Consider the following 13,608-nt stretch of genomic DNA (forward strand, 5'->3'; position numbering starts at 1 on the left):
TACCACTACTACTAGCTATACTGTATTTATGTACATTTCATGAATTCAACTTATTTCCTGTGCATCAAATAATGTAATGGTAATTATGTGAGTCAAAGTGAAGAGGAGAGGGCACTCTGATCCAGAGCTGCCTGAGGTGGTTATTCACCAGAGTGTGTCAGCGTAGCCCAGTCAGTGCCAAGCTTAAAATGTAAATGCAGTGAGTGACTCAGTGTGCGTGTTTGTGTGTCAGGTTGCAGATGTCCCCAGAAGTAACCCTTACAGAGGCAGCATGCATCAGGGACACATTCACATCAAATTATGTGTTTGCCAAATACACAGAACAAGTCCATTAAATCTGCTTTTTTTGCAAGTATGACAGTTAACCACAAATTAACTTAAAGACGTGTTGACAGTTGTTATTTTCAAAAGTGAGCAAGGTGCCCTTAAGCAGACTGGTCCTACTTTAGCATATTTCTGTGTGCAAGCATGCATGTTTGACAGTCATTTAGTGGAAGTAGATGTAACTTCAGGTTGAATACATCACATCCCTGACTATAGAACTTTTGTGATTGTGTGTTGGTGACTGTTTCTCCATCTTCCATCTCTCCTTCTGCTTCTACAGGTCAGGAGCCCCCAGCACTCTGCCAGCCCCCCACCCATTATAGGGGAGCAGCTCGAGCACCTCTCGTTAGAGTCTCTGGAGACCATGTCAGAGGGAGACGGTCCAGCCGTCTTCACCCGTGGCTGCCAGGCACGGGCCAGCCTGCCGGTGGTCCGCTCTGCCAACCAGACCAGGGACAGATCATTAGGTAGGTACTATGGAGCTCTCTCTTCCGCATGCTCTATGTCACACACGTCCTTGTACTCTGACACGTTATCTCTCTCTCCCAATCTTTTACGCTCTCACTCCTTGAGGTCTCACGGTTTCTCTCTATCTCCTTCTTTGTCTTTCTCTTTCTCTCTCTCTCGCTCTCTCCCCCCTCTCGCTCTCTCTCTCTCTCTCTCTCGCTCTCTCTCTCTCTCTCTCGCTCTAATTTTGATGTTACAAAGTGTTTCCTCACCCTACCACTTCAGGTGTGCTGTACCTGCAGTACGCAGAGGAAACCAAGCAGATCCGGATGCCCAATGAGATTACCAGCATAGACACAATCAGGGCTCTGTTTGTTAGTGCTTTCCCCCAGCAGCTCACCATAAAGATGCTGGAGTCTCCCAGTGTAGCTGTGTACATCAAAGATGAGACCAGGAACATGTACCACGAGCTAACTGATGTCAGGTGTGTTCATCTATCTACTGTACATTAGTGACTCTACCTTCTGTTGTGATTTATTTATTCAGATGACATTTCCCCTCCATTGAGCATGTTATGTTGCAAGGCCCATACTGGTTTTGAATGGGCTTCAAGCTTATATCATAAAAATTTATGTAAATGTACAGTACCAGTCAAAAGTTTGGACACACCTACTCATTCAAGGGGTTTTCTTTATTTTTACTATTTTCTGCATTGTAGAATAATAGTGAAGACATCAAAACTATGAAATAACACATGAAATCGTTTAGTAACCAAAAAAGTGTTAAACAAATAAAAAATATATTTTAGATTCTTCAAAGTAGCCTCCCTTTGCCTTGATGACAGCTTTGCCCATTTTTGGCATTCTCTCAATCAGCTTCATGAGGAATGCTTTTCCAACAGTCTTGAGGGAGTTCCTACATATGCTGAGTACTTGTTGGCCACTTTTCCTCCACTCTGCTGTCCAACTCATCCCAAACCATCTCAATTGGGTTGAGGTCTGGTGATTGTGGAGACCAGGTCATCTGATGCAGCACTCCATCACTCTCCTTGGTCAAATAGCCCTTACACAGCCTGGAGGTGAGTTTTGGTTAATTGTCCTATTGAAAAACAAATGATAGTCCAACTAAGCACAAACTAGATGGGATGGCATATCTCTACAGAATGCTGTGGTAGCCGTGCTGGTTAAGTGTGCCTTGAACTCTAAATAGATCACCAACAATGTCACCAGCCAAGCACCATCACACCTCCTCCATGCTTCACAGTGGGAACCACACATGCGGAGATCATCCGTTCTCCTACTCTGCATCTAACAAAGACACGCGGTTGGAAACAAAAATCTCAAATTTGGACTCATCAGACCAAAGGACAGATTTCCACCTGTCTAATGTCCATTGCTCGTGTTTCTAGGCCCAAGCAAGTCTCTTCATCGAGGTGTCCTTTAGTAATGATGTCACGCCTGCTTCCGCTCTCCCTCTCTGGTACTCGAGGGCGCCAGGTTGCTTTTCATTACACATACCTGTCACCATCATTACGCGCATTAGCGCTCATTGGACTCACCAGGACTCCTTCACGTTTTGATTGCCTCCCCTATATCTGCTTCTTCTGTTTCATCCCTGTGTCAGTATTATTGTTGTTTAAGTTTCCCCTGTCTAGACGCTGTCCGTAATTCTGTTCCTGTCCGTTGTTTCATTAAATGTTCACTCCCAGTACCTGCTTCTCATCTCCAGCTTCGATTCTTACAAATGGTTTCTTGCAGCAATTCGACTATGAAGGCCTGATTCACGCAGTCTCCTCTGAACAGTTGATGTTGCTGTTACTTGAACTTTGTGAAGCATTCATTTGGGCTGCAATCTGAGGCTGGTAACTAATGAACTTGTCGTCTACAGCAGAGGTAACTCTGGGTCTTCCTTTCCTTTGGTTTTCCTCATGAGAGCCAGTTTCATTGCAGTGCTTGATGGTTTTTCCGATTGCACTTGAAGAAACTTTCATAGTTCTTTACATTTTCCGGAATGACTGACCTTGATGTCTTAAAGTAATGACCGCCATTTCTCTTTGCTTATTTGAGCTTCTTGCCATAACCTGGACTTGGTCTTTTACCAAATAGGGCTTTCTTCTGTATACCAACCCTACCATGTCACAACACAACTGATTGGCTCAAACACATTAAGAAGGAAAGAAATTCCACAAATTCACTTTTAACAAGGCACACCTGTTAATTGAAAAAAAAAAGTATTTTTTTTATTTCACCTTTATTTAACCAGGTAGGCTAGTTGAGAACAAGTTCTAATTTGTAACTGCGACCTGGCCAAGATAAAGCATAGCATGCTTTAAATGCATTCCAGGTGACTACCTCATGAAGCTAGTTGAGAGAATGTCAAGAGTGTGCAAGGCTGTCATCAAGGCAAAGGGAGGCTACTTTGAAGAATCTAAAATCTCAAATATAATTTGATTTGTTTAACATTTTTTGGTTACAACATGATTCCATATGTGTTATTTTGTAGAAAATAATAAAAATAAAGAAAAACCCTGGAATGAGTAAGTGTGTCCAAACTTTTGACTGGTACTGTGTATTCGTATTTGTGGATTAATTTACTTCAACCTGACGCTTTTCATAAAGGTTTTTGATTGTGATTTAAAAAAAAAATCATAATCAAAAACCTTCATGAAAAGCATCAAGTAGAAGTAAATTAATCCACGAATACGAATATAATTTTACATGTATCTTAATTGACCACTTTTTCAGGAATTTAAGCCCAGAAAGCTTTAAGCCCATTCACAAACTGTTTAGGACTTGCAACAGGAAGTTGGCGTGACTTTCATAGGGTTAGTTAAACACTTGAAAGACACAAATTGGCACACTTTTACCTAACAACGGAGGTTGGTACAGTATGATACTACCTAATGCTACGGTATGTTGTGTGGTCGGGTAAAAAAAGGGATTGTCAAGCTTTGTGTGCTGTATAGTAGTACAAGTATCTATAACACTGCTGTTAAAACATCCATATTTTGGTATAGATCTTCAAATTACAGGGGAAGCCTTGCAAGTCATTTAGTCTCTGCTTCGGCATTTCAGCATTCTAAGCGTAACATGAATACTCCTCCACCTCCTTCTTTTTCAGTGTAGGCAAGGAGGCATTAATTAGGGTATTGTTGAGGCAACAAGAGAGGAGGCCCATGTCTGCTGATGACAGGGTGTCTGTCTTTACCACACCCTAATCTGCACAGACACTCCTCTACGGCAGTGGTTCCATGTATTTGATATATTTCAGAGCTAGCACACCTTATTCAACTTGCAGTGTAAATTTGGACGTTTTTCTTTTTTCCAGAAATATTACATCTCGATGCTGTCTGAAGGTGTACCACAAAGACCCTGCACATGCCTTCAATCGCAGCAACGCAAGGCCTAACAATGCTGAGGGCAGGGTGAGTGAAGCCCAAATGATAACACAGCCAAGCACACAAACTCCCCTAAGTCCCCTAAATCCATCTGTCTAGTGCGCTACCTTTGACATCAAGGAAGCTTCCGGTCCTAAATCCCTAACCAGGGGCCTTTAGCTCATCATTCTGAGACACACACAGGGATAAAAGCAACCTTGTGTATTCTTGATTGTAATAGAAGTAGGATCAGAGGCAGGGGTATTCTTCTATATGTTTGGTATACCCTGCTAAGCAGTTATCAAAATCAAATATTTTTAGTCACATGCCCCGAATACAACAGGTAGACCTTACAAGCCCCTAACTAACAATACAGTTTAAAGAATGTGATTAAGAAATAAAAGAAACAAGTAATTAAAGCGGCAGTAAAATAACAATAGTGAGAATATATACAGGGGGTACCAGAACAGAGTCAATGTGCAGGGTTAGTCGATGTAATTGAGGTAATATGTACATGTAGGTAGCGTTATTAAAGTGACTATGCATAGATAATAACAGAGAGTAGCAGCGGCATTAAAGGGGGGGGGGGGGGGGCGGCAATGCAAATTGTCTGGGTAGCCATTTGATTAGATGTTCAGGAGTCTTATGGCTTGGGGGTAGAAGCGGTTTCAAAGCCTCTTGGACCTAGACTTAGCGCTCCGGTACCGCTTGCTGTGTGGTATTAGAGAGAACAGTCTATGACTAGGGTGGCTGGAGTCTTTGACAATTTTTAGGGCCTTTCTCTGACACCGGCTGGGTTAGAGGTCTGGGATGGCAGGTAGCTTGGCCCCTGTGATGTACTGGATCGTACGCACTACCCTCTGTAGTGCCTTGCGGTCGTTGTCTGTGATCAGGCCTACCACTGTTGTGTCATCTGCAAACTTAATGCTGGTGTTGGAGTCGTGCCTGGCCGTGCAGTCATGAATAAACAGGGAGTACAGGAGGGGACTGAGCACGCACCCCTGAGGGGCCCCTGTGTTGAGGATCAGCGTCGTGGATGTGTTGTTACCTACCCTTACCACCTGGGGGCAGCCCGTCAGGAAGTCCAGGATCCAGTTGCAGAGGGAGGTGTTTAGTCCCGGGGTCCTTAGCTTAGTGATGAGCTTTGAGGGCGCTATGGTGTTGAACGCTGAGCTGTAGTCAATGAATAGCATTCTCACATAGGTGTTCCTTTTGTCCAGGTGGGAAAGGGCAGTGTGGAGTTCAATAGAGATTGCATCATCTGTAGATCTATTAGGGCGGTATGCAAATTGGAGTGGGTCTAGGGTTTCTGGGATAATGGTGTTGATGTGAGCCATGACCAGACTTTCAGAGCACTTCATGGCTACAGACGTGAGTGCTACGGGTCTGTAGTCATTTTGGCTGGTGCTCTCATGCATGTTTCAGTGTTATTTGCCTTGAAACGAGCATAGAGGTAGTTTAGCTTGTGTCACTGAGCAGCTCTCGGCTGTGCTTCCCTTTGTAGTCTGTAATGGTATGCAAGCCCTGCCATATCCGACGAGCGTCGGGGCCGGTGTAGTACGATTCGATCTTAGTCCTGTATTGACGCTTTGCCTGTTTGATGGTTCCTCTCGCTTTAGTTCCAACCCAATTTTCGGGCAACCCTAGAGGAAACACCGGCGTTACAGAGGCAAGAGAGGGTGGATCGGTCACCTCTTCCCTCCATTCTACTAGCTAATGTACAGTCACTTGATAATAAGATGGATGACCTCCAATCGTGGATTTGCTACCAACGGGACTCTCAATATTCTTTGCTTTTCAGAAACATGGCTCTCGGACAGGATAACCGCCATGGCTATCCAACTCGATGGCTTCTCCATTCACCGACAGGACAGTGGAGTCGGGGAAATCGAGGGGGGGAGGGGTTTGCCTCATGACTCTGTACTCTTGCTTCCTGTTTACAAGCAGAAGCTGAAACAGGAAGTACCCATGATTCTCTCTGTTGAGAAATGGTCACCAGAATCAGAGTATATGCTATAGGACTGCTTTGCTAGCGTTGATTGGAATATGTTTCGAGACTCCACCTATAATATTGATGAGCTATCCACCTCTGTCACCTGTTTCATTGGCAAATGCATCGGCGACGTTGTACCCACGGTGAGGGTTCGCTGCTTCCCCAATCAAAAGCCCTGGATTAACACCAAGGTTGGCACTAAGCTAAAGAGCAGGGCTACCGCACACAGCGCTATCGTAGACAAACCTGATGCTACGGCCAAAGATAGGAATAAGTACAAGAAGGCCTGCTATGACCTCTGCAGAGTCATCAAATGAGCTAAAGGACAATATAGGAATAAGTTGGAATCATATTACATAGGCTCTGACGCCTGCCGCAAGTGGCAGGGGCTACAGTCCGTTATGGATTACAAGGGAAGACATCGGCGACGTTGTACCCACGGTGAGGGATCTTTTTTTTTTTTTGTATTTTACCTTTATTTAACTAGGCAAGTCAGTTAAGAACAAATTCTTATTTTCAATGACGGCCTAGGAACAGTGGGTTAACTGCCTGTTCAGGGGCAGAACGACAGATTTGTACCTTGTCAGCTCGGGGGTTTGAACTTGCAACCTTCCGGTTACTAGTCGAATGCTCTAACCACTAGGCTACCCTGCCCAACGATGCCTTGTTACTAGACGAACTCAATGTATTTTATGCACGCTTTGACAACAACAACCTTGAGCCTCATGCCACAATGACCACTGCCCTGTAGCACTCACCTCTGTAATCATGAAGTGCTTTGTGAGGCTGGTTATGGCACACATTAACTCTACCATCCCAGCCACCCTAGACCCACTTCAATTTGCATACCGCCCCAACAGATCCATAGACAACGCAATCTCAATTGCTCTCCACACTGCCCTCACCCACCTAGATAAAAGGAATATGTGTGTGAGAATGCTGTTCATTGACTTCAGCTCAGCGTTCAACACCATTGTCCCCTCCAAGCTCATTACCAAGCTTTGGACTCTGGGTCTGAACACCTCCCTCTGCAACTGGATCCTGGACTTCCTGATGGGCCGACCCCAGGGGGTTAGGGTAGGCAACATCACTTCCACCACGCTGACCCTTAACACAGGGGTCCCACAGAGGTGTGTCCTTAGTCCCCTCCTGTACTAACAGTTCACCCATGACTGTATGGCCACGCATGACTCCAACACCTTTATCAAGTTTGCTGACGAGTTGACGGGGTTAGGCCTGATCACCGGCGATGATGAGTGGATCAGAGGGCAGCAGTGGATCAGGTAGACCGCTTCAAGTTCCTCAGTTTCCAAATCACTGAAGATTTAAAATGTTCCAAACACACATGTACAGTTGTGAAGAAGGCGCAACAGTGCCTCTTTCCCCTCAGGAGGTTGAAAAAGTTTGGCATGGGCCCTCAAATCCTGAAAAGGTTCTACAGCTGTACCACTGAGAGCATATTGACTGGCTGCGTCACTGCTTGGTATGGAAAATGCACCGCTCTCGATCACATGGCGCTACAGAGGGTGGTGTGGATAGCCCAGTAGATCACTGGGGCCGAGCTCTCTGCCATCCAGAATCTCTGTATCAGGCGGTGTGAAAAGAAGGCCTGGAAAATCGTCAGACACTAACCACCCAAGCCATAGACTATTTTCTCTGCTGCCACATGTGAAGAGGTACGTGTGCATCAAGTCTGACACCAATAGGCTCTTTAACAACTTCTAATCCCCAAGCAATACGACTGATAAATAGCAAACAAAACGGCTACACAGACTTGTATCTTTATAAACCTTTTATTTCAATATTTGCACTGTCGCTATGCACACTCACAGGGCGCTGCACACACACACACTGTCACTCCAACACACACACACACACACACACACACACACACTCACTCACAGGGCGCTGCACACACACACACTGTCACTCCAACACTGTCACTCCAACACACACACACTCACTCATCATTTGGTCACTGACACATAATATTCATGTACATTCATACTGACTCTACACACCTGCACACCCACTCACATGCAAGCTGCTGCTACTCGGTTTATCTTGTATCCTGTTGCCTAGTCCCCTTACCCCTATATATATCTACCTCCCTCACTCCAGTATCTCTGCACATGTAAATATGGTATTGGATCTGACTTTTTAAATATTTCATGTATATATTACTTTATTGTGTATTTCATAAATCCTATTCTTATTTATGCTGTGTTGTTTTCTAGTAATACATTGTTATTGATTTTTGCATTGTTGCGTTTTGAGTTTGCAAGAAAGGCATTTCACTGTATGTGCATGTCACATTAAATCTTGAAGAATATCGTACAAAATTATTGCCTGATGATCTTCTGAACTTTCCAATACCTTTCTTATGCATTCAAACCATACTTCCTTCAGATTGAAATACAGTCAAAAGTACTGTCAGACTGATTTGTAATAGACTTTCATAGGTAATCAACGGCCAACTAGCTAACTTTTTTTTTCACATGGTGGGGTTGCAAATTTGATTTTATATCAAAATAGGGTCGCGGGCCAAAAAAGTCTGTTTTTAGGAGCTCTTCTGTCAGTCAGTATAGTATGACCCTGATAGTATAAACAACTCATCTTGTAACTGTCTTTTTTCCAATAATCACATTAGCCATGTCTTCCCACTAGGCAAAAACGGTGGTTTCCACGTTATTTCAACAACAACAAAATTCAATGTGTTGACTTTGATTCAATGTGGAAAACTGATCGGATTTGCAAAAAGCCATCAACATAAAGGAATTTAGTCTTTTTTTTACCCAACGTTTAACCTAAATCCTTGATTTCACGTTGAATTCACATTAGTTGATAGCTCAACAAAATGTAAATAAAAACTAGACGTTGAAATGACGTCTGTTCCCAATGGGATAGGATCACTTTATTGGACTGAATTGAAAGTATGCTACATGTCACTAATGTACGTATGTTGATGCTTTCAAGGCAAGCTCCCATTCTGGATTAGAAATGACAAGTATTTACTGTAGAATTTTCTGAACGTCTTTTACAGTTACAATCTGTCTCCGAAATAGTTATACTAGGATATTATTGACCATCACGGAGTTAAGTTCATGTCATATAGAAATAAAACCAGAGGAAAGTAATACTGTAGCCACTGTAGCCTTCAGAAAATATTCATACCCCTTGACTTATTCCACATTTTGTGTTAACGCCTGGATTCAAAATGGATTAAATATATATTTTTAGCCTTTAGCTTTAGAAATGTTGGAATACAGAAATATTTAATTTAGAATCACCTTTGGCAGCAATTACAGCTGTGAGTCTTTCTGGGTAAGTCTCTAAGAGCTTTGTACAGCTGGATTGTCAATATTTGCACATTATTCTTAAATTATTAAATCTCGGTCAAGTTTGTTGATCATTGCAAGATAGACATTTTCAAATCTTGCCATAGATTTTCAAGCAGACTTAAGTCAAAATTGTAACTAGGCCACTCAAAACAGTCAAAACAGTGTCATCTTGGTAAGCAACTCCAGTGTATATGTGGCCTTGTGTTTTAGGTTATTGTCCTGTTGAAAGGTGAATTTGTCTCCCAGTGTCTTTTGGAAAGCAGACTGAACCAGGTTCTCCTCTAGGATTTTGCCTGTGCTTAGCTCTATTCCGTTTCTTTTTATTAAAAAAAATCCATAGTCCTTGCCGATCACAAGCATACCCTTAACATGATGTAGCCACCACTATGCTTGTAAATATGAAGAGTGGTACTCTGTGTTGGATTTGCCCTGTGTTTGAAAAATGTACTGCTCGACTGAGGGACCTTACATATTACTGTATTTGTGGGGTACATAGATGTAGTCATTCAAAAATCATGTTAAACACCATTATTAAACACAGAGCGATTCCATGCAACTTATTACGTGACCTGTTAAGCACATTTGTACTCCTGAACTTATTTAGGCTTGCCATAACAAATGGGTTTAATACTTATTGACTCAAAACATTTCAGCTTGAAAAAAATGTTTCATTCCACTTTGTCATTATAGTCATTGTGTGTCACTGGCCTACACACAACCTCAATTTAATCCATTTTAAATGTAATCTGTAGCACAACAAAATGTTGGAAAACATCAAGTGGTGTGAATACTTCCTGAAGGCTCTACCCTACCAAGCAAAGAGCAGTAACTGCTCATAGAGTGAAAATGAGATAAATTACTTCTAAGTTTTTTTTATTGTCCAGCCAAATTAATTGTAGGCAGATCATTGGAGATTTGGTTGTTTTACTATGTTATTTTTTATTCATATTGACCCTGACCTCTGACATGACCTGTGACCCTAGACTGCAGTTACTGCCTTCTTGTTTGGTACACCCACTGGAATACGCTTCCAAGACAACATTTTTTTTAACAAACTTGTTTTCATATATTTATTTGTATGTTGTTGTCAGTGTCATATAGTTTGATACTTGTATCAGCAAAGGACAATAAATAATGCCAAGGTAAACCGTAGACACTGTAGCCCAAAGATCAGTGAAACCAAGGTAAAACTGATGTGAGTGATGGCAGTTACTGCCTTTTTCCTTGGTTTCAATGGAACGTTCTGCAGTTACAGCAAACATGACCCCCACTCCATAACACAACACAATGGAGGCAGGATATTTTGTCCACATGATAAAGCATGTATTTAATGTATAAAATAATAACACTTTTTTGACCAAATGTGCATCGACTGCTTTTTTGCTTAGTAGGGCAGAGCTATGTCTCAACAAACTGTTGAAAGTTATTTTATAGTGTATCTTGTCGTTTTGGATAGTGGAGGGGGAAGGGGAGGATTTTTTTTTTTCGTGAAACATAAAGTTATCATTTTTAGATTAAACTATACTAAATATATTGACATGTCACCAAATAATTTATTAAAACATACTGCTTTGCAATGAAGCACTCTAGGGTAGCCCCATGGTGTAGCTGGAGGACAGCTAGCTTCCGTTCTCCTCTGGGTACATTGGTTTTCACCTGCTTCCATAGACTTACACAGTAATTATGACGAGTTGGAGGATGTCCTCCAATCAGAGCTTTTGCAGCATGAACTGTGACATGTTGTCCACCAAGTTTAGAGAATGCTTCTAGTAGTAAAAGCATAAGCTACAGCTAGCTAGCGCTGCATAAAATGTGGTGAGTATTTGAAACAGAGAGCGAGAAAGACAATAGTTGAACAGTTTTGACTAAATCTCTTCAAAAATGAAGGAGAAGCAAGCAAGAGAGAGAGAGCTATATTTAGTCATTTTTATTAACTTTTACTTACCTAGCTAGCAAATGCAGCAAGCTAGTTTAGCCTACTCAAACACCCAGCTCAAACAGAGAGGGATGCTATGTTAACTAGCTGGCTATGACTATCCAACACTGGAACTCTTCCAAGTCTAAGCAAGCTTTTGGTCTTACTAATTTATTGCCACCGGGGCCCGCTGGTGTAGCTGCTAAACTGCTTATTGACTTACTGTACTGCATGATTGTAGCAGGTTTGCTAACACATTAGTTATATTTGCTATGTTGACTATGACATAACTTTAGCTTATATGTTGAGAACGATGTAGGCTGTGTGTTGTGCTTATGATATGGTATGGCTTGGAAAGGTTTTATCACCTGACCACAGACAGCTGTTGTGTTGTGCATTGAAGTCCACAAGCAAAGGGAAAAGGTGAGAGGAGGAGATCGAGTAGATGCCTGAAGGAATACAATGTGGCTGCTAAGAACGTGAACTGTGTTTACTTGTAATCAGGTGTGTATTCATTCCACCGATTCTGTTGAAAAACGTTTCTCACATGGAACCAAACAGGGATAAACATACCTGAATTTGTCTAATAGAAACTAATTTACAACTGTTGGACTAATGATTTCACCCCTAGATCCACTAGATGTAGGCAAGAATGTGCAAGGCGGTATTGAATTTGACTATCATGTAGTAGCCTAAATCTATCGCTGTTACATTGAACTGGGTGAATAGAATATGAATGACAGTCATCCAATATGCTGTAATAGAAATAAGGCCACTCTCATAAAAAGTCAAAAATGTCCTCCCTCTTAAACGGCTCCGACCGCCACTGGTCTGCACCATATTGACATCATAGTGCAAGGGTAGGCAAACCTGGTCCTGGAGTGCTGCAGGCACTTCATGTTTTTTATTTAACCGACCTGGAAGGACAGGAGTGTTGAATTTAGGCAATCACTGAACTGATCAATTAGCTCAGTTGGTCAGGTGGGCTTCTGAGTGGCCCAGGGATTGGGAGTAGGGTTTAAAAATTCCAGGAACTTTCAATAAATTCCCTGGTTTTCCCTCCTGATTCCGGGAATCCTCCAACCAGGATTGCCAGAAAACAAGGCACTTCGTTGAAAGTTCCAAGAATTTTGCAACCCTAATTGGGAGGCATGTAATCCTGCTGGGAAAGAGCTCGAATTCCTTTGGTGGGTGTTGTTCTCAGCACGTTGTGTTGTGGTGTTAGGAGAAGTAGTGCCTAGTGATCAGAGGCCTTGTTGCTCAGAAAGTAGAGTTCTGTTAGATTGACGTACTGTGTACAACCTTGTGTTGCAACACCAAAGGAAGTGCCCAACCATCCTGGACATTCTTTATTTTCAGATCCACTTGATTTAACTCACACAACTCACAAGATCAGACTATATATATATATTGTTTTACATACACCTGATGGGTGCAGTGAAATGTATTGTTTTACAGGGTCAGCCATAGTAGTAAGTCGCCCCTGGATTAAGTGTCTTGCTCGGGTATTCGAACCAGCAATCTTTTGGTTACTGGCCCAACACTGTAACCCCTAGGCTACCTGCTGCCCATAAATGCATGTGATGTCTGTGGTAGTGCAGATCTTCCTCTTCACAGAAAGAAAAAAATGTGCTCTCTAGAACCTGAAAGGGTTATTCGGTTGTCCCCATAAGAAAACCCTTTGAAGAACCCCTTTAGGCTCCTTGTAAAACACTTTTGGTTTTTAGGTAGAACCTTTTTGAGTCCCATGTAGAACCCTTTCCACAGAGGGTTTTACATGGAACCCAAAAGGATTCTACCTGGAACCAAAAAGGGTTATCCTGTGTGGACAGCCGCATAACTCTTTTGGAATCTTTTTTTCCTAAGAGTCATTTAGGCTTGTGGATGAAAGATGATAACACTTTTACCCTGGTCTGGAATGCATTGTCGGCATGAAAATGTGTCTTTTGTTTAAGTTTATTACTGTACCCACTGGTGGTCAGCCCAGCATATTTTTCCATAAATGGAATAGCCCCATGTGTTTTAGGGTATTTCTGACCAGATAAGATTGATAATGCCATACTCTAAAAATATTTCCTGTTTGAGGCACTCCTGTTGTTTTTGCACAGGTTGAGAAAAGGTGAAATGTGGGAAAACAAGATAAGAATATTTTCATTGTAGCAGGCCTATGTTAAATGTCTGTCTGCTTTGTTGTGGAAATATTTGGGTATCC

General features: G+C 42.3%; 1 protein-coding gene across 12 annotated transcripts in view; it reads left to right on the forward strand.

Moving 5' to 3' along the window:
• si:ch211-207d6.2 (sickle tail protein homolog) overlaps positions 1-13,608 on the forward strand; it is an 82,751-nt gene that overhangs the window by 32,325 nt on the left and 36,818 nt on the right. For all 12 annotated transcript variants that reach the window (XM_021613334.3, XM_021613332.3, XM_090182326.1 and 9 more), the window contains 3 exons: positions 605-791; positions 1,057-1,255; positions 4,099-4,195. In XM_021613334.3, the coding sequence (XP_021469009.3) occupies positions 605-791; positions 1,057-1,255; positions 4,099-4,195 (483 nt within the window). The remainder of the gene's footprint in view (positions 1-604; positions 792-1,056; positions 1,256-4,098; positions 4,196-13,608) is intronic.

The sequence above is a fragment of the Oncorhynchus mykiss genome, chromosome 8, assembly GCF_057628025.1.
Source record: "Oncorhynchus mykiss isolate SJ-2025 chromosome 8, ASM5762802v1, whole genome shotgun sequence".
In the NCBI taxonomy this organism is placed as follows: domain Eukaryota; kingdom Metazoa; phylum Chordata; class Actinopteri; order Salmoniformes; family Salmonidae; genus Oncorhynchus; species Oncorhynchus mykiss.